Raw genomic sequence first — 26502 nt, 5'->3', positions numbered from 1 at the left:
AAAGTGTTACAGGGAAGAGCGGCAGTTTTAGTAATTCTAACTCAAACTTTAATAATGGAGCCAGTGCAATGCAAGTCCTTTTGGATACTGGACTTTTTAGATGATCCAGCACCTCAAGCTCAAAGTCACTGAACTGGAAGAGGAGTTGGCTACCAGTCCAGGTAAGATTGAGGTGATTAGAAGGCTTAATGCATAGCTCAAATCTTGGTGTAGGGCAAAAGGTTATAGGTTCATGGGTCATTGGGATTCCTTTTGGATCAGATGGGAACTGTTCCACCACAATGGGTTACTTCTGAACCAGAAGGGCACTAATGCGTGGAGGATTGTTTAAACTATGGAAATAGGTGAAGGGAGTCTAGGACAGGCCAGGTTTAGGACTGTACAAGGAGGAGCAATAGTGTAAAATAAAAATGCACAATAATTTACAATTAATCATTGAGGTAGAAATTACAAGTAAAGCATGTAACACATTAAAAATAGCTTGCCTTAATGCTAGAAGTATCAACAATAAAACAAATAAGTTGGAGTTGTTTGCAGAGGAGCATACTGTAATTATGATATAACAAAAACAGAAACCTGGCTAAATAAAAATGGGAATTAGTATAACAGAGGGATACACATTTTTAGGTAGGAAAGACTGAACAGAAAAGGAGGTGGGGCTGCGGTTTATGTCAAACAGAATTTAAACATAAATCCTCTTCAGCTGGACAACAAGCCCCATCTAAGCGAGGACATGTGGCTTTGCCTAGAAAGCATTAGGGAAAGAGGTAATATTAAAAAAGCAAGTAATGAGGGAGTTTAAACTACCCGAATATTAACTAAGATAATCTTGCAAATAGCAGAGCACAGGAGCAGGCATTTTCAGACATAATCAGTGACTGTGTTAAAAAACAGTATGTTAAAACACCAAGGTGAAGCCTGTCTAGATTTGGTATTTTCTAATAAGGATAGACCTCATGAACCCCCATACACTCCCAATCAGCCTACTGACTTCAAGAGTCACCAGACATGAATGTCACTGATGAACACCAGAATCAACAGGGAAAAATAGAGGTTCTGCCTCTTGTGAAGATGAAACTTAAATGTCAGTAAATATAAAGTATTACACAAAGGAAGCAAAAAATGTTAGTTTGAATACACAATGGGATATCTAAAAATTGAAAGTACACCTTATGAGAAGCATTTGGGAGTCATAGTGAACTCAAAACTATCAACTTCCAGAGAGGGTTCAGAAGCCATTAAGAAGGATAACAGAATGTTAGGGTATATAGAGTGATGTGTAGAGTACAAGTCCAAGGAGGTTATGCTCAACCTTAATAACGCACTGGTAAGGCCTCATCTGGAGTACTGTGTGTAGTTTTGGTCTCCGGGTTACAAAAAAGACATAGCAGCGCTAGAAAAAGTCAAGAGAAGAGCAACTAGGCCGATTCCAGGGGATACATTATGAAGAAAGATTAAAAGAGCTGAGCCTTTTCAGTTTAAGCAAAAGACGATTAAGAGGTAACATGATTAAAAAAAAGTGTTTAAAATTATGAAGAGAATTAATTAGTACAGTGGATCGAGACTTATTTTAAAATAAGTTCATCAAGAGTATGGAACACAGTTGGAAACTGGTTAAGGGTAAATTTGCACAAGTTTTAGGATGTTTTTTGTTTACACAGATAACCATAAATAATAAGCTACCAAGTAGTGTGGTAAAGTGTAGGAGTTAAAGGACTTTCAAAACTAAACTTGATACTTTGTTTAGAAGAATTAAGTGGATAGGACTGGTGAACTTTGTTGGGTTGAAAGGCCTGTTGTTGTCTAGGTTGTTCTAATGATCTAATGAATGCAATAAAGTGGTCCGATAACATTGGGGAAACCAGACAATGCTGCAAATTTCCTTTATATGTTGGCAAAAATATTTCATGTTTTATGTATGTTTGTATACCCACATCATATGAAAACTGGATGTAGTGCATCTCTGCTCAGTTAATTGTTTCCAGCACAGTAAGTGATATGAAGCGAATCATGGTTTAGATATTACTAACCTGTACGCCAGTTCCAGGTAGCCTCTATAAGCAGCCTATAGAAACCAGAAAACTTCTTTAGGGCAAACATGCAGCACTGACTTTCGTAAAAGGGAACTGTGATATCCCGTGTAATGGGAAAGAGGGCTCAGCCTACACTCTGGACATCCGATAGTTTATGAACCAAACAGGATCATTGGAGAGATTAGACACAGACAAAAATTTAAGGGTGAATGGTGCAAGTTTATTTACAAGAGTGCTGTACAACCAAAAAGGCAGTAGTGTCAGGCGGACATTGAGGCACAGTCCTTCAGCACTGACACTTCTTCAGAAATGAATAAAAACACAAAAGGAAAAATATGGTGTATTTACAAAAACAGTGCACTCCTACAAAAACTACACACACTCCAACAATGAAGGTAGTCTTCCTTTATCTCTGGCTCAAGAAGCTCCTCCAACAGGAAAAGAAAAAAAAATGCACAAGAACAAAAACAAGTGTGTATATATAAAAAGAAAAAAACAACTGGACCAAACCCAAAATCAAAACTCTCCCAGTACCAAATAAGTATCTATATATATAATTCACTAAGGCAAGACAACCATGGAAAGCACGCCGGAAGGGGCGTGGATTCACTAAGACGCCGACAAGTGAGACACCTATGGCGCACGCAGGAAGGAGCCACGCCCACCAACTCCAAGACCATTGGATACGACAACTCACAGAGCCACACCCACCAACTCAGACGTGATGACACAGAAAAACCGGCGTCATTTATATTCGTCTGTCGTAGAGGTCACATGCAGCTCCGACCCACGTTGACTGTTCATAGAGACATGTTTCCCGCGGAGGTGAATCGGCATATGCAGCGTGTAAAACTGTTTGCGAGGGGTATCCCATGCGATCATTAAAACATTCCTTTACAACTGAGGTTAAAACACAATGAAGTGAGCAGTCTTTAAAAACCGAGTTTTCGGTTATGACGCACGACCATGTGCACCATAGCAAACTGTTCTACACACTACATACAGCAATTCGCATCCACGACAAACATGCGTCTTCTTGGATGCTCCTGCACTTTGTACACACCGCCCTCCCACCTCGCTACCACCGTGGTTGGGTGTCTTGGTGGATTATATATAGAAAGGCAGCCAAAACTGCACAGAGCAATGAAAAGTCTACGTGAGTCACAGGTGCATCTGGACTGTGCAAAGACGACAACGACTCGAGTGATGAGTTGGAGGTGGGCACATGAGCAGGCAGTGTATACTGAACAAGAAATCAGCAGACTAGCATGACTAAGAGAGTGGAGTGGATGTCCTTCTCCTCTCTACCCGTTCCACCCTCCGCGCCACACGGACGATTGTGTGTTGGTTCGTTCCGTGCATTGGTTAAAACCCAATGAAGGAGGCAGTCTTTAAAAACCAATAAGCCCCGTGCCTCTGTTTCATTACCGTCTCACCTGCTTCACCAATGCAGGCCCTGCAACAGTCGAGACGCTCTCTCGGCAGCTGACCTTCTCTGTGCCTGACCGGTACACACAGAGGCACCAAATGACCAGGTGGTGTGTATGCTTCGAGAACGAGAGTGGATGCAACAGGACTGTCTAAGAAGAGGCATGTTTGTCAGGGATGTAAATCGCTGTATGCAGCGTGTAAAACAATTTGTCGCGAATGTGAATCGCTGTATGCTGCGAGTAAAACGCTGTATTGTACGTTTCCCTCTCCAAAGTTGCATTTTTTCATTCACCTACAGTCGTATACACAATGAAGTGAGCAGTCTTTAAAAACAGAGTTTTCGGTTACAACGCACGACCGCGTGTACCATAGCAAACTGTTTTACACGCTACATACAGAAATTCGCATCCGCAACGAACGTGCGTCTTCTTTGATGCTCCTGCACTTTGTACACACCCCCCTCCCACCTCGCTACCACCGTGGTTGGGTGTCTTGGTGGATTATATATAGAAAGGCAGCCAAAACCGCACAGAGCAATGAAAAGTCTACGTGAGTCACAGGTGCATCTGGACTGTGCAAAGACGACAACAACTCGAGACACGAGTTGGAGGTGGGCACATGAGCAGGCAGTGTATACTGGACTAGCATGACGAAGGGAGCGGAGTGGATGTCCTCCTCTCCTCCCGTTCCACCCTCTGCGCCTGAGCGCCGCACGGACGATTATGTGTTGGTTCATTCTGTGCATTGGTTAAAACCCAATGAAGGGGGCAGTCTTTAAAAACCAATAAGCCCTGTGCCTCTGTTTCATTACCGTCTCACCTGCTTCACCAATGTAGGTCCTGCAACAATCGAGACGCTTTCTCGGCAGCTGACCTTCTCTGTGCCTGACCGGTTCACACAGAGGCACCACATGACCAGGTGGTGTGTATGCTTTGAGAACGAGGGTGGACGCGACAGGACTATCTAAGAAGAGGCATGTTTGTCAGGGATGTAAATCGCTGTATGCAGCGTGTAAAACGCTGTATTGTATGTTGCCCTCTCCAGAGTTGCATCTTTTCATTCACCTACAGTCGTATACACAATGAAGTGAGCAGTCTTTAAAAACCGAGTTTTCGGTTACAACGCACGACTGCGTGCACCATAGCAAACTGTTTTACACGCTACATACAGCAATTCGCATCCGCAACAAACATGCGTTTTCTTAGATGCTCCTGCACTTTGTATACACCCCCCTCCCACCTCACTGCTACCGTGGTCGGGTGTCTTGGTGGATTATATATAGAAAGGCAGCCAAAACCGCACAAAGCAATGAAAAATCTACGTGAGTCACAGGTGCATCTGGACTGTGCAAAGACGACAACGACTCAAGTGACGAGTTGGAGGTGGGCACATGAGCAGGCAGTGCATACTGGACGAGAAATCAGCAGACTAGCATGATGGAGGGAGCGAGTGGACATCCTTCTCCTCTCCTCCCGTTCCACCCTCCATGCCTGAGCGCCGCACGGACGACTGTGTGTTGGTTCGTTCCGTGCATTGTTACAATGTTGCTTTTCTTGCGGATTTATTACATTACCGATTTTTCAAATGTTAATTTTCTCCCTGTGCTTAAAAATTATTAAAAAACCGGCCTGATTATGCGGCGTATGGTACACCGCAGGTTGGCTAGTATACAATATACCTCCACCAAAAATTATCACTAGGAGATACAAGTATAACTGTATATACAAAAGAATATGTACAAAGCTGCCAAAATCACAACTGCTCCTCCCATAGCTCAGCAGTGCATAATCATACCTCGCCTTAAAGTCCACTGACGACCCCTGTTGGCAGGCAACTCCTTAAATATAACAGGCAAGATTGCCCAACCAATCTGCCACCCCATCTACCTCACACACCACTGTGACACGCCCCGAGCAACTTTGTATACAAGCACACCCGTTGTCGACTCACCAGTAAGTAAATTCATTTATTTACATTATGGGATCCCCATTTCTGACTCAAATGCCGGCTTTTTCTTTCAAGTGTACTGCACTTTAAACCGCCAGCGCTGGGCAGGCTGCGAGGACAACAGCATGTAAAATTGAACACAAGCGGAGGAGCCTGTACTGGCCATTATACCAGCTCCACAAGTGTCCAGACATAACGCGCCCCACAGTACTCAGCTGCTAGATGGCCCAGCGGCAGCGCCTTCAACACACAAACAGTAAGCACACTTCCTTATAACCGTATAAATACTGCTGCTTTAAGTTGAAGGCTTCTTTATCTTAAATTTGGTAATGCACGGGTCGCACATTACCACAGGAACATCATAATGATCACTTCTGTGGTGTAAATATATTTGTCGAGTCAACAGTCATTCTAATAATGGCTCAGTGATATGAATTATACACGCAAGTCATTATTTAGCTGGTTCGACTGCATTTACCTACTTGATCAAGGGCGTCTGTGTTTCCCAGTTTCTACGAAATGTTGTGTACAGATGGTTCAGAGTTGCCGTAAATATTTTAACTTTTATAAATCCCAACTGTGTAGTTTTTCAATGTATCTTCAGTCCTGAGTCTGATGCTTATAAAGGGTTCAAGCTCTTTGGAAAACATCCTGTGGTACCTGTCCCGATGGCAATACAGCCAAAAGTCTTAAATGACTACTGCTTGGTGGATCTGACCACATACAATATGAAGACCTAGGAAATGCTAATATTGTCTCACTTGCAATCCCTGGTCAGAACAGCAATGCACCCTCTGCAGTTCACCTATCAGGAAAACAAGGTATAAACGATGCAGTTATCTATCTACTAAAGTAAAAGCCTACTCATGTCTGGGGAAACAGGGTAGCATGGTGGGGATATTGTGTTTTTGACTTCTGTAGGGCATTCAACACCACACAGACCTAACTACTGGGGGAGACATGCTGGTCTATAAGGGCTGATTCTACCACTGCCTCATGGATAACTGACTACCTAACTTTCAGACAGTGTGCGAGACTTAAGATCTGTGTATCTGAAATGGTCATGAGCAGCACAAGAGTTCCACATACTGTACTGGTTCCCTTGCCGTTTACCCTGTACCATTGGACTTTAGATACAATGCCAAATCACATCTACAGATATTTTTGGACAACACTGCCAAAGTTACAGATATAAGCAGTGGGCAGACAAATGAACACATAACACTATGGAGGACTGTGTTTAATAGTGCTAATTGAACCACCAGAACCTCAACATCAATAAGACAAAGGAAGGTCAAACCTACTCTGCCCCTGTTTCTCATTGACAGTGAAGATGTGGAGGTAGTGACGGCACACAAATGCCTCAGAATGCATCTGAATGACAGGTATGAGTGGAGTACCAACACAGAGGCTATATACAGGAAGGGTCAAGTCTATTTATAGTGCAGGCTGAGGTCATTTGGTGTATGCAGGTGACCCTACAAGTTTTCTATCAGTCTGTAGTGCCCAGCATATTCTTCTATGCTGTAGTGTCCTGGGGAAATGTCCACTGCCCACATATTAAACAAAGTGATCAAAAAGGCTAGCTCAATCTCAGGAGTCAGATTGGACTTACTGCAGGAAGTTGTACAGCAGAGGTCACACGGGAAGCTACTAACTATTCTGGTCAATGACTCTCATCCTACCCAAGCCCCCCCAATATGAGGTTTTGGCTAAACAGAGAAGCACCTTCAGGAACAGAATGACGTAACTGTATTGCTTCAAGAAGTGCTATTTAAAATAATTTCTACCATCAGCCTGTATAATGAGTCACCCCTAAGCCAAGGAGGTATTGTTCTCGGTCTGTTAAATAGAAATGAACAGGTCACGCAGACGTCTTAACACACAACAATGCTATGCGTAATATATTGCGACACTGACTGACATTCTCTATTGTAAAGTTATAACTTACGTTTAACTCTAATCACTTCACACTTAATAAATACTTTACTTTGTTAATTTCCCTGTAGATAATTCATGTTATATGCATAATTATACCTTGTTAGCAAACCTAAGAGTAGTATAATTCTTGTTTTACATAAATATGTGCATTTTTCGTCTTCTGCTATAATCCTGAAAATTTCTTTCAGGATTAATAAAATCTTCATCAAACATTAAAAAGTTATTCTATACAAAACAGTTTTGATCATAGTCATGTACAAGTATGGGGAAGGGTGCAAAACCATTTCAAAAGATTCTGAATGTTCCACGTACAAAGCAGTCCAAATTTTACAATAAAAACACAACCACAGATACACTCACACACTACTGCCATGCTGTCTAGATTTGATCCCTCTAAACTTTTTTTTCCCAAATAAATACAGAACTTCAAAAGAGATGCTACTGCAAGACCAAATGTGACTATGAATGAGTTACATAAATCAGTAGTTAAAACAAAAAGCTAGGTCCCACATTGAGCATAGTGGTCATAACATCACAATAAGAGAAATGTTTTCCACAGCATGGATTGTTAAACTTGTCAATGATGACAGAAAGAAATACAGTATACAAAGCAGAGGAATGATGAATAAAATCCTGCAGTGCAACTGGAAAAAAAAAAACATGCAGAAAGAAGCTAATGTTTCAACATGACAATAATCCAAAGTGCACTGCATTGCCACACTTAGTGGCTTAAAATAAATAAAATAAGTGTCATTCATTACACAGGCCAGATGCTTCACTTTAAATACATCTGAAATCTGTGACATCACAACTGCTGCTCATCAAAGTTTTCTAAATAGCTTGAAACAGCTATAGCAATTTTCTAAGTAGAAACAGACCACTTTCCTCATCATAATTAGAGCAGTCTTTAAAAGTGACCTATCCCAAAACAAGAATACTGGTAGTAATAGCAGTCAATGGTGGCTGACTAAGTACTGACCCTGGGTGTGACTATATACATGGTCATTTTGTATGTTAGTATTTTAATAATTTTCCCTTGTTTAGTACTCTGTGTGACTCAAATAAGTACAGGTGCTGGTCATAAAATTAGAATATCATGACAAAGTTGATTTATTTCAGTAATTCCATTCAAAAAGTGAAACTTGTATATTAGATTCATTCATTACACACAGACTGATGTATTTCAAATATTTATTTCTTTTAATTTTGATGATTATAACTGACAACTAATGAAAGACCCAAATTCAGTATCTCGGAAAATTAGAATATTGTGAAAAGGTTCAATATTGAAGACACCTGGTGCCACACTCTAATCAGCTAATTCACTCAAAACACCTGCAGAAGCCTTTAAATGGTCTCTCAGTCTAGTTCTGTAGGCTACACAATCATAGGGAAGACTGCTGACTTGACAGTTGTCCAAAAGACGACCATTGACACCTTGCACAAGGAGGGCAAGACACAAAAGGTCATTGCTAAAGAGGCTGGCTGTTCACAGAGCTCTGTGTCCAAGTACATTAATAGAGAGGCGAAGGGAAGGACAAGATGTGGTAGAAAAAAAGTGTACAAGCAATAGGGATAACCGCACCCTGGAGAAGATTGTGAAACAAAACCCATTCAAAACTGTGGGGGAGATTCACAAAGAGTGGACTGCAGCTGGAGTCAGTGCTTAAAGAACCACCACGCAAAGACGTATGCAAGACATGGTTTGCAGCTGTCGCATATTCCTTGTGTCAAGCCACTCTTGAACAAGAGACAGCGTCAGAAGTGTCTTGCCTGGGCTAAAGACAAAAAGAACTAGACTGCTGCAGAGTGGTCCAAAGTTATGTTCTCTGATGAAAGTAAATTTTGCATTTCCTTTGGAAATCAAGGTCCCAGAGTCTGAAGAGAGGAGAGGCACAGAATCTACGTTGATTGAGGTCCAGTGTAAAGTTTCCACAGTCAGTGATGGTTTGGGGTGCCATGTCATCTGCTGGTGTTGGTCCATTGTGTTTTCTGAGGTCCAAGGTCAACGCAGCCATCTACCAGGAAGTTTTAGAGCACTTCATGCTTCCTGCTGCTGACGAACTTTATGGAGATGCAGATTTCATTTTCCAACAGGACCTGGCACCTGCACACAGTGCCAAAGCTACCAGTACCTGGTTTAAGGACCATGGTATCCCTGTTCTTGATTGGCCAGCAAACTCACCTGACCTTAACCCCATAGAAAATCTATGGGGTATTGTGAAGAGGAAGATGCAATACGCCAGACCCAACAATTCAGAAGAGCTGAAGGCCACTATCAGAGCAACATGGGCTCTCATAACACCTGAGCAGTGCCACAGACTGATCGACTCCATGCCACGCCGCATTGCTGCAGTAATCCAGGCCAAAGGAGCCCCAACTAAATATTGAGTGCTGTACAGGCTCATACTTTTCATGTTCATACCTTTCAGTTGGCCAACATTTCTAAAAATCCTTTTTTTGCATTGGTCTTAATTGATATTCTAATTTTCCAAGATACTGAATTTGGGACTTTCATTAGTTGTCAGTTATAATCATCAAAATTAAAAGAAATAAACATTTGAAATACATCAGTCTGTGTGTAATGTTTTTTTTTTTTTGCTTTTGTTTTCAGTAGACTAGATTACTGTAACGTACTCCTCTCAGGACTACCCACAAAAGACATAAATCACTTGCAACGAGTGCAGAATGCAGCTGCTAGAATCCTAACTGGGAAAAGAAAATCCAAACACATTTCTCCAGTTTTGATGTCACTACACTGGTTGCCTGTGTCATTCAGGATTGACTTTAAAATTCTGCTTATGGTTTATAAAGCCTTAAATAATCTCGCTCCATCTTATATATCGGAATGCCTGACACATTATATTCCAAATCGTAACCTTAGATCTTCAAATGAGTGTCTCCTTATAATTCCAAAAAATAAACTTAAAAGAAATGGTGAGGCGGCCTTCTGCTGTTATGCACCTAAAATCTGGAATAGCCTGCCAATAGGAATTTGCCAGGCAAATACAGTAGAGCACGTTAAAACACTGCTGAAAACACATTACTTTAACATGGCCTTCTCATAACTTCACTTTAACTTAATACTGATACTCTGTATGTTCAATTCTTCATAATAACTATTCACAGTGGCTCTAAAATTCGTACTGACCCCAACTCTCTCTTCTGTTTCTTTTTCCGGTTTCTTTGTGGTGGTGGCGCACTCAAAGCATCATGATGCACCAACATTGATGGACTGAAAGCCAGAAGTCTACGTGACCATCATCATCAGGTCCTTCCATGAAAACTCTAAATACAAAGAGGACAGTTTGACTGATGTTAGGTAGATTGCCCAGAGGGGACTGGGCGGTCTCGTGGTCTGGAACCCCTACAGATTTTATTTTTTTTCTCCAGCTCTTGAGTTTTTTTTTTTTGTTTTTTCTCTCCACCCTGGCCATCGGACCTTACTTATTCTATGTTAATTAATGTTGACTTCTGTTTATCTTTTATTGTGTCTTCTATTTTTCTATTCATTTTGTAAAGCACTTTGAGCTACATTTTTTTGTATGAATATGTGCTATATAAATAAAATGTTGATTGATAGATTTATTGATAATGAATGAATCTAATATACAAGTTTCACTTTTTGTATGGAATTACTGAAATAAATCAACTTTGTCATGATATTCTAATTTTATGACCAGCACCTGTACTCCATTCATTTTTGAAGCTGCTTATTCCAATTTTAGTGTTGCAGGGCACTGGTGTCTATCCATGCATTGGGTCGCACAAGACAGGATACCAGCTAAAGAAAAATACACTATTTTAAAATCTAGTGCAGTCCAATAATTGGCTGCAATACTCAAACAACAAGAAACAAAGTTATACACTACTACAGGAGAGACAAGTAACATTTAAACCAAAGTGGCTTCATTTTGGAAGTCCACAGCGGTTGCAAAATAGGAATCATCAGCTTTGCTTTGGTATAATTTGATGTGCACTACTTAAAGATCAACTCAATAAAAATTACAAAGCCCTATATGTAGTGAAATTTAAGCAAAGAATTCATAGAACTACGAAAACTTTTCACGTTCAGAAATTGGTAAGGACTTTCAGAAATTTTCTGTACCAAACTCAAGTATCACAAACATAAAAACCATATTGGTTAAGTTAATAACATTCTATCCATTCATGTTCTGTCATTATTCTGGGTCCTGGTGTGGGAGCTGAAGTCTAAGCAATGTTGCCCAGAGATCCCCTTTTCCACCACCACCTCCTCCAGTGGAAATTGAGGCATTCCCAAGCCAGATAAGAGAAAATCTCTCCAGCATGTACTGCGTCTGCTCAGAGGTCTCCTTCTGGATGGACATACCTGAAACACATCCCCAGGGAGCAATCCTAATCAGATACTCCATCCACCTCAACTGGTTCCTTATGATATGGAGGAACAATGGCTCTACTTTAAACTCCTGCCGAATGTCTGCAGTCCTCATCCTATCTCCAGACACCATATAAAGGAAACTCATTTCTGCCGCTTGTATCTATCTAGCTCTTTCAGTCATCACCCACAGCTTGTGACACTAGAGGACAGGGTAGAAACGTAAATCGAGAGTTTTGCCTTTTGGCCCAGCTCCCTCTTCACTACAATTCACTAGTACAACATCACAGCTGCTCAATCTACTGTTCCCTTCTTTCCTCATTCATGAACAAGATCCTGAGATACATAAACTCCAGTGCTTGAGGAAGCACCTCATCTGCAACCCAGAGAGGGCACTCCACCATTTTTTGGCAGACTCCCCATGTATGCATGCATATAGATGATCATGCAAGTGAAGGAAAGGCAAGATACTGGAAACTATGCTTTCATTGAAACTTCTCTGCATGTTGGACAAATTGTGAAATAAGGGAGGTCTTCTCCATTTATACCTGAGGGTTGAACATTTTTTCTTATCACCATGTGCAGTTCTGTCCTGCTTCTTTCATAGATGATGACTGATCTAATCCTGATGTTTTAGTTTTTGTTGTATGGAGTAAATTCAAGGCGAAAGTATAATTATTTAAAGTAGTGGGTAAACTTTCAGCACATCTGCACCATTCTTTAGAAATCTGGCCAAAGAAAAACTAAAAGCAACTTTTCTGGATATGGCAAAATTAAGCCAACAAAGTTTTCAAACCCTTGGAGAAACTTGAAGACATATACACACACCTACATACATATACTGCTCAAAGAAATTAAAGGAACACTTTTTAATCAGAATATGGCATCAAGTAAATGAGACTTCTGGGCTATTGATCTGGTCAGTTAAGTAGCAGAGGGGGTTGTTAATCCATTTCAGCTGCTTTGGTGGTAATGAAATTAACAACAGGTACACTAGAGGAGCAACAATGAGATGACCCCCGAAACAGGAACGGTTTAACAAGAGGAGGCCACTGACATTTTTTCCTCCTCATCTTTTCTGACTGTTTCTTCACTAGTTTTGCATTTGGCTACAGTCGGTGTAACTACTGGTAGCATGAGGCAATACCTGAACCCTACAGACGTTGCACAGGTAGTCCAACTTCTCCAGGAAGGTACATCAATACGTGCCATTGTCAGAAGGTTTGCTGCGTCTCCAAGCACAGTCTCATGGGCATGGAAGAGATTCCAGGAGACAAGCAGTTACTCTAGGAGAGCTGGACAGAGCTGAAGAAGGTCCTTAACCCATCAGCAGGACCTGTATCTGCCCCTTTGAGCAAGGAGGAACAGGATGAGCACTGCCAGAGCCCTACAAAATGACCTCCAGCAGGCCACTGGTGTGAATGTCTCTGACCAAATAATCAGAAACATACTTCATGTGGGTGGCCTGATAGTCCAACATCCTCTAGTGGGCCCTGTGCAAACTGCCCGGCACCGTGGCGCTTGATTAGCATTTACCATAGAATACCAGAATTGGCAGGTCCACCACTGGCACCCTATGCTTCTCATGAATGCGAGTAGGTTCACCCTGAGCACATGTGACAGACGTGAAAGGATCTGGAGAAGCCATGGGGAACGTTATGCTGCCTGTAACATCGATCAGCATGGCCGGTTTGGTGGTGGTTCAGCGATGGTCTGGGGAGGCATATCCATGGAGGGACCTTGACTGCCATTAGGTATTGGGATGAAATCCTTCGACCCTTTGTCAAACCTTATGCTGGTGCAGTGGGTCCTAGGTTCCTCCTGGTGCACAACAATGCCCGGCCTCATGAGGCGAGAGTATGCAGGCAGTTCCTGGAGGATAAAGAAATTAATACCATTAACTGGCCCCCTCGTTCACCTGACCTAAATCCAATAGAACACCTCTTTGACATTATGTTTTGGTCAATATGATATCACCAGGTTGCACCTCAGACTGTCCAGCTCAGTGATGCCCTGATCCAGATCTGGGAGGAGATCCCCCTGGACACCATTCGTCATCTCATTAGGAGCATGCCCTGACATTGTCAGGCATGCATACAAGCATGCAAGAGCCATATAAACTACAGAGTATGATTCTGAGTTGCTGCAATATTAGGGTGTTGTACCTTTTGAGTTGCGGCAATGAAATTTCAGCACAATGGACCTAGCCTGTCGCATCATTTTTTCACTTAGATTTTCGGGGTGTCTTTCAATTCAGCCCTCTGTAGGTTGATAATTTGTATTTCCATCAAACGATGTGGCATCCTTTCGTTCCTAAAACATTATCCAGTCCAAATCTGTATAGATGTCAGCATGATTTTTTTTCCCCATTGAGATCTGATGTGTTTTCAAAGTGTTCATTTAATTTTCTTGAGCAGTTTACATAAATATTACATACTGTCACGCATGTGCGTCTGAGGATCTCCTTGCTGGCTCATTCGAGGTAGATGGTAACCCACCGGGGTGAGAGGGGGTGCAGTCGCGGTGTCTCCTTTTTTACCTGCAGCTCTCAGAAGCCTCCCAATGAGGGAAATTAGCTTTGCCTCTTCTGGTCCTCCCATTTTAAAAAGCCCGGCTGCTTCCACGGAGTTGTCTTTCTGATGCCAGTTCCAGATATGTGAGAGCTCTATGGAAGACCTCCATTTGTTGCTACGTCTAAAGTTGAAAAGCTGAATTGATTTTCTGTTTGTATCCTGCAGAGCTATGTTAGCTATTGCCAGAAGGCACTTGTTTAAGTTTATAGAAGAAAATCAGGGAATTAAAAATGGGACTACCCAGTTGGTGTCCCAAATATTCTTGATTTGTTCTGCTTCTGTTTGGATCTGTGCTTAGAAAGTACAAAACATATACATACATAAACACACACACATAAATAAAAATAATGTAAAAACATATCCTCTAATGCATAATTGTGACAGTTATCCCTGATCCAGACTTGAAACTTCTGTAATGCAACAAAAAAAAACTGTAAAGATTGTTTAAGGATCTGTTGTAGTATACTACATACATAAGCTCTAATAAATACTGTTTAAAAATAATTACATTACTATCTATTGTAACAAGCCAAAAATATTTTGTCTTCTATAGGAATAACAGGTCTACTAGATGAATCTATAACCCTTTTTTTTTTTTTATATAAAGTACTAGCAGGAGTACCCGGCATTGCCCGGGAATCTATAACCGGTGAATTTCCTAAATGAAAGAAACAGAACATAGAAATAAAACAAACAGTTTTCTGATTCACATTTTATTTTAAGTTCCTCCACTCTGGATTCTGTCTGCTGTGGTGTTTCAGATGCCGTTGAAATAGACTTTCTTCTGGCATCTGAAGTAGACCTTCCAAGTCTACGTCTTTTTTTTGGTGGCATGGGTATATTAGTGAAAAGTAGGACTATTATTATGTGTGACATGGTATTACGTACGGAATAAGCACCATAGTGAGATGAATTTACCTTATTTACAATACATCGGAAAGCGAACAAATAGCACCAGTCAGTCAGAAAGAGCAACACTGAAATCGTACTGCGAGTCGGAAAGCGAGCAAATAGCACCACAAATACGGAAAGCCAGTGAGAAAGAGCAGCACTGAAACCATACTGAGAAAAATGGTAGGGAGGGATGCTCTGTTTCTAAGGAGCATCTGTGTTGAACCGTGATGCCATCTAATGGACGTTGGCGATGGTAACTACAGAGAGAAGTGACATACAACCGCTGCTGCGTGTGGGGAAAATGGTAGGGGAAGGATGCTGTCTTTTTAAGGGGAGTCTCTGTTCAAATGTGCTTCCATATAATGGACATTGGCAAATGAAATACAGTGATTGTGGGAGTGTGACCGGCGGAGACGTGGGTGTGTCAGCCGATCATGCTTTCTGGGTCGTTCACGTTTTACATCCATACGGCAGTTCCCCTTCACCCGATCAAAGCAGGCAGACTTCTCATACTTGGACACTTGCGCCATCTGTTGGCAATTTAAAGAAATATGGGTAAATAGCGAAGCACTGAGACCAAAAGTGCCGCTAGATGGTGCCGCCATTAACGTCTGTTGCAATGTGCGGCCATCTTGTCGATGATAAGTACGGGGAAATGTGCCGAACGTTGTGTCAGTGAAAAGGTGCCCTCCGCTTCACCACGAACATTTTTCCCAACCAAACATGCCCCAATGACCTCCTCCTGGTCACAGAGGAGTCCCATCCCCAGTTTGGTGGTGATCGGACGCCCGGTGCAGATTTGTATGGTGGACAAACAAACAAACATACACACTCACACACACACACTCTGCTTTATATATTAGATTTCCATCAGGAAATGAGCCTAATGAAGATCACAGAAATGTGGACCAAAGAGTAGTCAAAATGAAGTTGGGATAAATCAGAGATTAGAAAAGGTATATCTTAGATTAACAAACATACTTTTCTTTTTTTTTCCCCTTCAAGTAATGAAAAGCACATCTCACCATAAAAACACTACCTAGTTTTGAAAGCCCTTTCAGACAATGATTGTACTAGTTGAGATATCACTACAAGGCCAAAAAGTAGGGCACCTCTGAAAGTGCTACAGATTACAGTGGCCAGCACGGCGTGTCACCTGTTGACTACCTCTAACTCTGCTGCATATTTTATGAAGCCACTTCCTACTGCCAACATACTGATGAGTACTCCTCCCAATGTCATTTCCACACATGCAATACAAATAATTAATGAGTCAATTATATCCTGGTCATCTGAAAATGGCTGCCTGATGCAAGGAAGTAACACATGAGTGATGTGAATTCCCAGTACCTGTAATAAGCTATTAACCAACAGTGCAAATGAGTTTATAGATGCAGTAAAATGTTTTCCAGTTACTGACATAAAAAACAAAACAATTATGACTGACACAAATTCATTATATATTTTAATCCAGTTATCACCATACATACAGTCTACATACATAGAATTGTGTTACGACAGTGCTTCTCAGTAGCACTGCAAAGAAATGTCATTAAGTGTGAAGTAAAAATGGAATGTGTCAAGCATGGGCAAAAACTACAGAAGAGTTTCATGAATTAGCTGAATGACTCAACAACAACTGATCTTTCAATAATCAATAAACAAAACGTCTTCATCAACAACAGTGTAGTTTATTAATGTTAAAATGATTGTCACTATGTAGCTCTGCCAAAGTTTTGATCTGAATCCTGCTAAGAACCTATTGAAAAATTCATACTGCTCTCCACAAATGAACTTCTGAAAACTATGGAGATCTTAATCCATTCCGCCAAGGGCAGCAGGAAAAAAAAAAAAAAAATAATAATAATATTATATATATATATATATATATATATATATATATACACACATATATACACACACACACACACACACACACACCTGTATATATCATACAAATACAGCTTGTAAAGTGAAAGACTTGCAAATCTAATTGCTACTTAATTCTCTTGTGTGCATACTGACATATTTCTTGTTTTTCCTGTACTCATAGTTTTTGCTAACATTTTACTGAAAAAATTCCCACTGTAGTCCTACATGTTTTCAGTTTGCATACAAACTTTGAATGCTGTATGTATGCAACGTTAGATACATAAAGGTGGCATGATAATCTTGAAACAGTCTGGATATCCTTATATTCAACAAGTCTTAGTAAACAACTGTATATTTGAAACACTAATCTTAGCAAAATTACCGATATTTACATCTCACACCATGGATTAAGAGCAATAAATAAATTAAAAAGAAATCGGTGTATACTACATAAATTACCAGTATAAAAAACAACACGGCTTTCATATAAATTATTGCACTAGGACCACTAAAAGTGGTGGCTCAACCTCCACTTCTGACTCGCACTACAAACCTGGGGAAATCGTTATTTACCTGCCTCCAAGTTGCAAACATACTTGTAAAATAAAGTACTACAGGTCTGTAAAAAGGCGGAATATTGCACAAATGAATACGTCTTAACCAACGAAACGTCAAGAATTGGCCAAAAACATTCGAACACTTGCGTAATACTAATTATTGATATGGGTAAGGCATGGAGAATGGTCCTCGTGTGCATTTGTCACATCGGCTCAGTAATATGCCTGTTGCTGCACCACTAAAAGACTAGTATGCAGGTGTGGGAAACACAAGGGCATCACTCCTTATTTTTCGCTTTATAGAAAAATACATTCCGATACAAATTTCAACCGTGTGTTAAGAAAGGCGTCACGATATAACTGCAGACGCTAAACACAAGTCCTCTTCCCCCGGTCCCGAAGAAAGAGTGGCTGCATGCCGCCCGCTTCCAGAGGTGCCGCATCCCTATTTTCCCAGCTGTAGTGGCCACTGACGCGTAACGCCACGGGCGGCGCACTGCGGTCCTCGTCCCATCATCGCTCACATCATCATTTGACACATTTAAATCTTTAATCTATAGCCTGAAGGAGTAAACGTGTGCCCCCTCCCAAACCCCGTGTAATGGCAATAACCAGCTAACGGCCATCCTAGCAAATTTCTGCAATTCACAATTGCGGCGGAAGGTTTCACCACGTACACACCACTGACAATGGGTAACATGCGGGAAGCTGAAAAGAAGCGTACCTTTTTCACCGTTCTTGGGGCCTCAGTAACCGTACCGTCAGGGCTGATGAATGCTTCTCCGCCGTTGTGCTGCGGGTCCGTACGTTTCATCGCAGAAGCCTGCGGCATCTTCATGAGATTGGGGCTTGGGGTCGGCAGTGTGGGATCCACGGCTGCTGCTACATTGGAAATCACGGGTGTAGTAGGGGACACGACAGGCTCACATTTAACCACCGGCTTCTCTTCCACCTTCGGTGTCAGTGGGGCCACAGCGGGTACATCCTTGCCGCCAATGTCTTTCAGTTCGACCTCGGCCATTTTCGAAGCTACAACCTGAACCGACATTGCTGCGGTTTCTCAAAGTCCCCCTCGCAACGCAGATACAAAAGCGGATACGAGCAATAGGTGGGTGGGGCAAAACCGAGTGTAGCTTCATGGGAAACATAGTCTTTAACATCGAGTCGTTGTTGCGTTGGATGTCTCCATTCCGTAAGCGGTTCCTTTTTGGAGTACAAATAACGTTTTTATATTAAAAGGTGCTAGTTTTGATTTTATAGTAGCCACGAATATATATATATATATATTTGTTTATTAAGCATTAAAGCATAACGTTTATATTTGATGTTCACCGTGAACTACAACTCGTTAGATAATATAACCGCCCTCTAATTGTTATTGCCGGAGGATTGTGGGACATCAAGTCCTTTTTTAAATACTGTACTTGCTCGCTGCTTTGAGTCACTTTACGCACGTCAGACATCACGCAGGGGGTGGTCCGGCAAGGCGGAGAAACGCCTTCGGCCAGGTGCCGATGAAAGTGGGGGCGGCTTTTCAGACTATACATGTAATTAGGGATGTGTGGGACGGAGTGTCACTGGCAAACGTCGTCCTAAAGTCATTCTTACGCATTCTTCACAAAGTACACAATGTTATTTTCTTCTAGTCTTATATAAAGTCATGAAGGCATAAACACAAACGTTGATGAATATAACTTGTACTATATATGTAATTACCTGAAGCTTTGCTTTAAGAATAAACAAATCTATTTTAGATGCAAAATAATCATTACTCTATCATGCAGTCGGTGTTTGTTCCGCTCTGACGTTGTCAAAGGCCAGTTTTCGTCTGGAGCATAACTAAAATTAAAGGAAGAAAATATCAAACTCACAGGCAAGAATTTGCACGGCTAAAACTGTAGCGTCAGATACCTTAGACTTTGTATTCTCATCGACTTACCATTTGGATAACAGCAGCGTGAATACGCTTTAAAGTAGGTATTTGCAGAGAAGCTAGGTTCTAAATATAATGCAGCTCATTCTATAGACTATTGAATGCAAGTCAAGGGACACGAGGCTAAGTATCCAAAATGTATGCAAGTTTTTGAAGTACTATGTGTAAATCAGGCTATTGTAATGTTTAAATTTGCACACAGGGGCCAAGGCAATATTTGATTTACTATCACCGACCTGTAGTTGACTCTCACAGCACTTCACATGTTGTCACTCTAAGTTCCAGTATCTACAATCAGAATGTGTGATTACAGGAGAAAGAGATAAAGTACTGGACCTGTTGCTGAAGATTTTAGTATTTTCTCTACTTCCTCAAATTCATAGTGTCAATCATAAGCCAGTTTGCAGATTTATATTAGTTTTTGTAAAAACAGCTCTCTCCTCTCTATACTGCCCAGTCTCTTTTGTAATAAATTCTTTTCCTCTGTTTATTTGTTACCAAATCTATACAAACCCATGTCACAATTGCCTTTCATTAACTTCTACATCCTGTTGGCTAGAAATATTCGTTCTATGCCTGCAGCTCAAACAATAGTATTTGGCATACATTTTAGACAAAAGTACATCCATATAGAGATGAACAAGGTTTAATTTCACTGCTTAAACCTGCATGAACATCAGCAGCAGCAACTACATATTATGGTTTCCAAGAATGTCACTCTTTCATATTGGCATACACTGATCAGCCAGGTCTGGTACAGCATATTGCCGCACCCACCACATGACGAAACGGCTCAGGATCCTGGTTGGCAACGCCCCAGGCAGATACATGGTCCAGTCCCAACCTCCAGAAATGACCCTCAATCTGCCGCAGCCAGGTGTTGCATGGGCATCCCCTTGGCCTAGTCCAGCCACTTGGGTCTTCAACAATGAGGATCCTACAAGAATCACACCACAAGGCCGTAGTGACATAACTGACGCTCCCTCATAATGCAGGTAATGTGCCTCATTTGGTACTTTGTGAGCAACCACTCATTCGACACAAAGTTAAACCAGTGGTACTTAAGGATTTTCTGAAGATACACAGTAGCAAAGGAGTTCAGTCTTCATCTCAGGTCACTGGATAGCATCCATGTCTCACAACCCTATAGCAAGACAGAAAGCTCTAGGACTCTAAAGCCTTGGAACTTCATCCTTTTGCTTAGATATCGGGAATGGCACACACGCCTTTCCAGCGACCTCATGATACCCATTCCCAACCCCCCCATGCTCTCCCAATCAGTCAACCGACTTCACAGGAAGAGACACCAGAGACACGAATGTCACTGCTGAGATAAACATCTCAACAAGGTTGACACTCTCTCCGCAGACAGACATACTGCTGATGGCTGTGCCTAACAGGTCATTAAAGGCCGGATGTTGGTTTTTATCCAGAACATTCGCAAGCCCAAACACTCAGACTCCTCGCTCAGTCTCTCGAGAGCCCTGATCTGAACCTCCCTTGCTTCCGCCAAGATCACAGCATCGTCAGCCAAGTCAAGATCAGTAAATCTTTGCCAACAGATACCCCACAACCTTGCTCAACACCCAGTTCATGCAAGCATTGAACAGAGTAGGAGCAAGAATACTGTACATCCCTGATGAACCCCAGATTCAACTGGGAAAAATGCTGAGGTTCTGCCTCTACTCTGCACAGCACTCACAGTACCAATGTACAGGCCGGCTACAATATCCAGCTACCATGAGGGGATCCCAAAAAGTCTCAGGACGTCCCACAGGGCAGTTCAATCAACGGAGTTGAATGCTTTACGAAAGTCAACAAAGGCTGCAAAGAAACTTTGCCGGTATTTGCATCTGTGCTCCATGAGAACCCTCAGTGCCAGGATGCGGTCGTTGGTAGACTTCTTAGGCGTAAAGCCAGACTGCTCCAGTCGCCGGTAGATGAACAAGTGATCTCGGATCCTATTGAGGACGACCTAGCAAGGACTTTACCCAGCACCGAGAGCAGCATCCCTTCCCTTTCCAGACAGGGATGACAAGTCCGGTTTTCCAGTCAGTTGGGATGGCACGTCTCCCAAATGGAAGCAAAGAATGCTTGCAATGCCAGTTCACCCTGGATATCATTGATCCCTGCAGCCTTCCTTACCCTCATCTGGTTCACCACCTATTCAATCTCAGGGAGATTGGGCGGTTCACAGCTAATTGGATGATCAGCCTTAAGAACTGTGGACCTAGAGCTATCCAATGTCCCAGCCAAAGGATCAACTTTAAACAGCTGCTCAAAGTAGCCAGCTTGGTGGGTCACAGATCAGCCACTTTAAAATCATATGTCCAATATTGTGTAGGTCTCACTTGTGCCACCAAAACAGCTCTGCCCCTTTGAGGCATAGACTTCACATGACCTCTGAAGGAGTCCTTTTGTATCTGGCAGCAAGTTGTCAGCAGCAAATCAGGACAGCAAAAGCATGTTTCTTTGTACACTTCTCTTGTATTTCTTCTGTAGCTTGCACCTTATTTGCACAATCAACGTGTCCCTTGTCTTACTGCAGTCTACTGTTGCACCACACTGAATCTTCATACAACTAAATTCACTGGGCATATAATGACAGTTCAGTCGCACAGTGACATATGCATCAGTTTCATTTTTCACATCAACATCTGATGACCAATTCACATCATCATCACTATCGCTCAATTCAAATTTCAGTTTGTTCTAAAACTGCTTTTACAACTTTTAATCCTTCATAATTCATTCCCTGCAGCCCAGGAAACAGCCTAGTTGCTCTTCTATGGACCTTTTCTAGCACTGCTATGTCCTTTTTGTAGCCTGGAGCCCAAAACTGCACACAGTACTCCAGATGAAGCCTCACCAGTGTGTTAAAAAGCCTGAGCATAACCTCCTTTGACTTGTACTCTACGCAGTGTGCTATATAACCTAACATTCTTTTATCCTTCTTAATGGCTTCTGAACACTGTCTGGAAGTTGATAGCTTTATGTCCACTACACCTTCTAAATCCTTCTCATAAGGCGTACTTTCAATTTTCAGATCTCTTATTGTGTATCCAAACCTAACATTTTTACTTCCTGCATGTAATACTTTACATTTACTGACATTTAATTTCACCTGCCACAAATCTACCCCAGCCTGTATGTTGTTCAAGTCCCTCTGTAATGTTCTCAAATGTCAGCTAACCACAACTTCTGCTCATTTACTTTTCATACTAATATTTGTTCTTTGCTAAATTGATATCTTCACATTCAATCTTGTAATTAGCTGGTTACTATATATTTAACTAATGTATGTAATACAGCACATTTGTTAGCACAGTATTGTATACTTCTATCAATGTGTTATTTTTGAAAATATGACTCAGTCTACAAAGATGTTTATTTAAAGATAGACCGATTACCCAGTAATGAGTTGGTGCAGTCATTTACTCAGAACATAAAACATAGCAGCAAGTTGTATTTATTCCACATGATTGTATTCATCTCATGTTGCAGTATTCTTTAGACCCTTGACTAAAAAGGCCTTCCAGGATGTAAGTGCTCATGGCATTTGCTTTGCTAACACCATCATTCCGTCCCCATGAATTTATTCATAGATCACAGCCTTTTTATTCATTAATGTGTATGCAATACCATAGAAATGCTTAGATGTGGTCCTAAAAGGACCACAGTGGCTGCAAGTCAAGTGCTCAATTACAAGCCAATCCTTTGTGATAGCAGAACTTACTTATTTTTATAGTTTGTTTTGGTTTAATTCTGCTATGCTGGGTCATTTTTGTACATTACTGAGACTATTCTTCACTTTATCTTCCATTTTTTTTCAAATATTTCATCATCTATTTGTGCATAAGTTTTGCTCAACTTGTCCCTGTATTTTTTCTTAACTCATTTTAAAGTACCACACCGGATCCACTATACCAATTCCTTTTATTAGTTCATGAGAGGAACCATGTCAGCTTTTAATTTCTATTGTCTTAAAACTGAATAGGTTTAACTCTTTTAATCTTTCCTCATGGAATCGGCCTAGCCCCTCTTTTCTAGTGCGGCTAGGTCTTTTGTGTAGCCTGTAAACCACAACTGTATACAGTACTCCAGATGAGGCTGCACTACTTTGTTATAAAGCTTAACCCTAACCTCTTTTGACTTATGAGGCACTAGTCCACCACAGAGCAACCTCAGCCAAGCAGACTTGGTCACAGGGCCAGTTTACAGTGCAATAAATCTAACCTGTAGTTATTTGGGATAAAACCACAATAGCCTGTGAGCCCACATAGTGGCCAAGAGAACACTAAAAACACAGACAGCACCTGGATGAAGATTCACAGGTAGACTCCCTGAGGTCTATATTTTACATTTTATTGCTTATAAATATAGCTGTAGGCACCTTAACAACCACCATTCCCTCCTAGGATTCACAACACTCCGCAGAACATTAAAATAAGCAAATAGCCGAGTTGTAGATACATTCTTTTAGGTTGTAAGGGATCTACTACTATTGGCTATTGGAGTTGCAACATCACAGAACTCAATGTAGCATCTCTCTTGTCAAGCCTTGCTACAATATCATATTTAGGATTTTAGTAAAGTAAGAAAGCTGGTACCTAAATGTGTCAGATGACATTCTTATGTGGAACAGGTAGCATAAAGACTCTTTCTACAGCAGTGGTTCTCAATCTCAGTCCTGGGGACCCACTGCGGCTGCAGGTTTTTGTTCCAACCAACTTCTGTTTTTAATTGAGCTGCTAGCCTAATGAAGTAATCTGTTATTACTCCATTTCTGTGTTTTGAAGTCAATATAAAAATTAGAAAACTAAGTTTGTAAAAAAGTTTTATTAAAATGTACCAAGTAGTTATATAGGAATGCATTTTTTACTTAACAATATTTTCATCTTGATCTCCATTGTTCTTTTCCACATTTGATTATTTAATCCATTATTTACTAATTAAAGGGTCTAACACTAAAGTAGTTGCAACCTTTTATCATTCAGTGTTTTCCCAGGTGTCTGCTGTGCTACTTTTTAATCTTCATAATTAGGATACAACAAAAGAAGCAAACTTCACAGAAAAAAGGTCAAAATAATGAAAAAAATAGTTAAGCATTTAAAGATATGAAAAAAAGACCACTGAGATAGGAAATACAATAATTCAACTGTCATCAGAATACACCTGCAGGCTTGAAGTATTTTAAGTGTATGGAAACAATCTGCAATACTGCCAATACCACTGGTGTTTGAGGACAGCCTACATCAATATAATAAGAAAATTAGACAATAGTGCTATTTCAGGTTAAATGCCTCATATTGCTATCACCTCTATCTAGTTACTAAGGAATTAAAGAACTGAACAAACAAATCAAGCCAGTACTGAGATGTTCTAAAGCAGCACTCGGCCTACAAAATGGGTTCTTTAGCAATTAACCTCACTGTGCCAGATGGGTCTGCATTACAAATAGGCATGTCCTCTGGTGCTCAGACAAGTAATCCATAAAATACTGAAGAATAATAATATAATAGATTGTGTCCACCATTACACTTATTTCATTCACTTCACACTATATTCAGGTTTATACTTACTGTAAGTACATGGTTTCCTTATAAGAAACAATTCCTTATTAACTTCTAAGTAGTATAAAATATTTGTCTGCCGGCTGTAGTTCAACAAGAAAGCTAGCAAAGGGCAGTTACAATTATGATAGGAAGAAATAGCACTACAGTTTTCCAAATGGTCCCCTGATTGAAGCCCACTAGTTTCTTTCAAGCATAGCAAGTTCCCAATGTAATTTTACACCTCATGCACCAGTAGCAACAATACTGGTTCACAAGACTAACCACAAGGAAAGCCTGTTTGAATCATGATGTAGAACATAGTATTTGCATTTCAGAGATGCATGCAATTCTATTCTAGCGTGCACACACACCCCACGTTTCTTGTTGATGAAGGCAGAACACTTTCAGACATCAAACTAGAATTTCCCACCATTGATTCCAGATCTATTAATAAATTTATGGCACACTAATAATACTGTTACCATTGTCAGCAAAAGTAATTTAATTTAATTAAAGCATCCACTATCCACACTAAGCATCCCTGACCAGCAGGGCCAAAATGCTGTTAAATGGAAATGATCACTCAGAAGAGTTGCATGGGGATTATGGATTATCACTGTCCTTGCCTTCTACAGGAACAAACCTGGTTTTGAACAATGTCAGCAAAATGCACACCACAAAATTATGGAATCACCCAAATTCTTCACACCTGGAACAAATTGTCAAGTCTGTTGGCATCTTTTAGCGTATATCACATCAGAATTTGAAAGATTACTCATCCAGACATGCCACAATTCTCCACTGCTTAATAAATGTTTGTCTTCTTTATGGAGAACTTCTCAAAAGTATGCAACAGGTTTTGCTTTGAAACTAAGACTGCTGAATATTGATCTGTAGTCCTTATGATGCTGTATTTAGACTGAGGTGTGCGGTCACCAACATTGTATAAGAATATAAAAACTTAAAAGCTAACCCTTGCTCAGAAAGCATGTATTTCAGACCACATTAACAAAATTTCCTTCCTTCCTGGCTCCATGGTGTTGATACCTTAAGTATTGCTCCTAATAAAATAGTAGCAGCTTCAGCTACCTTCATCACTGAAGCATCTATCAAACATGCTTATAAAAATACAAACTCATTATCCCAAAAGGCTTTGTTCCAGCATTTTTATAAATAACCCTTCCAACACTGGGATGTTAATTGCCTTATTCACTACACTTTCTTCCAAAATTCTCACTGCCCCAGTTTTAGATGTCTTTTTCTTGCTTGTCACTTACAGCAGCTATAAGAGTTATTATAAATCCAATAATATTTCAACTGTGAGCGAAATAAATCAAACAAAATATTAGCCTTGAAGAGTAGTATTTTTTTTTTAACTTGGCACATACTCATATGCAAGTCACTTGCTC

At 40.8% G+C, this 26502-nt stretch overlaps 1 protein-coding gene across 2 annotated transcripts in view; it reads right to left on the bottom strand.

Annotated features, from left to right (window-relative positions):
* ahcyl2b (adenosylhomocysteinase like 2b) overlaps window positions 1-18930 on the bottom strand; it is a 179518-nt gene extending 160588 nt beyond the window's left edge. For both annotated transcript variants that reach the window (XM_039760982.1, XM_039760983.1), the window contains exon 1: window positions 18330-18930. In XM_039760982.1, coding sequence (XP_039616916.1) covers window positions 18330-18653 — 324 coding nt within the window. In that variant the 5' untranslated portion in view covers window positions 18654-18930. The remainder of the gene's footprint in view (window positions 1-18329) is intronic.
* Between the last annotated feature and the right edge of the window lie 7572 nt (window positions 18931-26502).

This window comes from Polypterus senegalus, chromosome 8 (genome assembly GCF_016835505.1).
Source record: "Polypterus senegalus isolate Bchr_013 chromosome 8, ASM1683550v1, whole genome shotgun sequence".
Taxonomy (NCBI): domain Eukaryota; kingdom Metazoa; phylum Chordata; class Cladistia; order Polypteriformes; family Polypteridae; genus Polypterus; species Polypterus senegalus.
The sequence above is the reverse complement of the archived record's forward strand: the minus strand, read 5'-3'. Positions and strand labels throughout refer to the sequence as shown.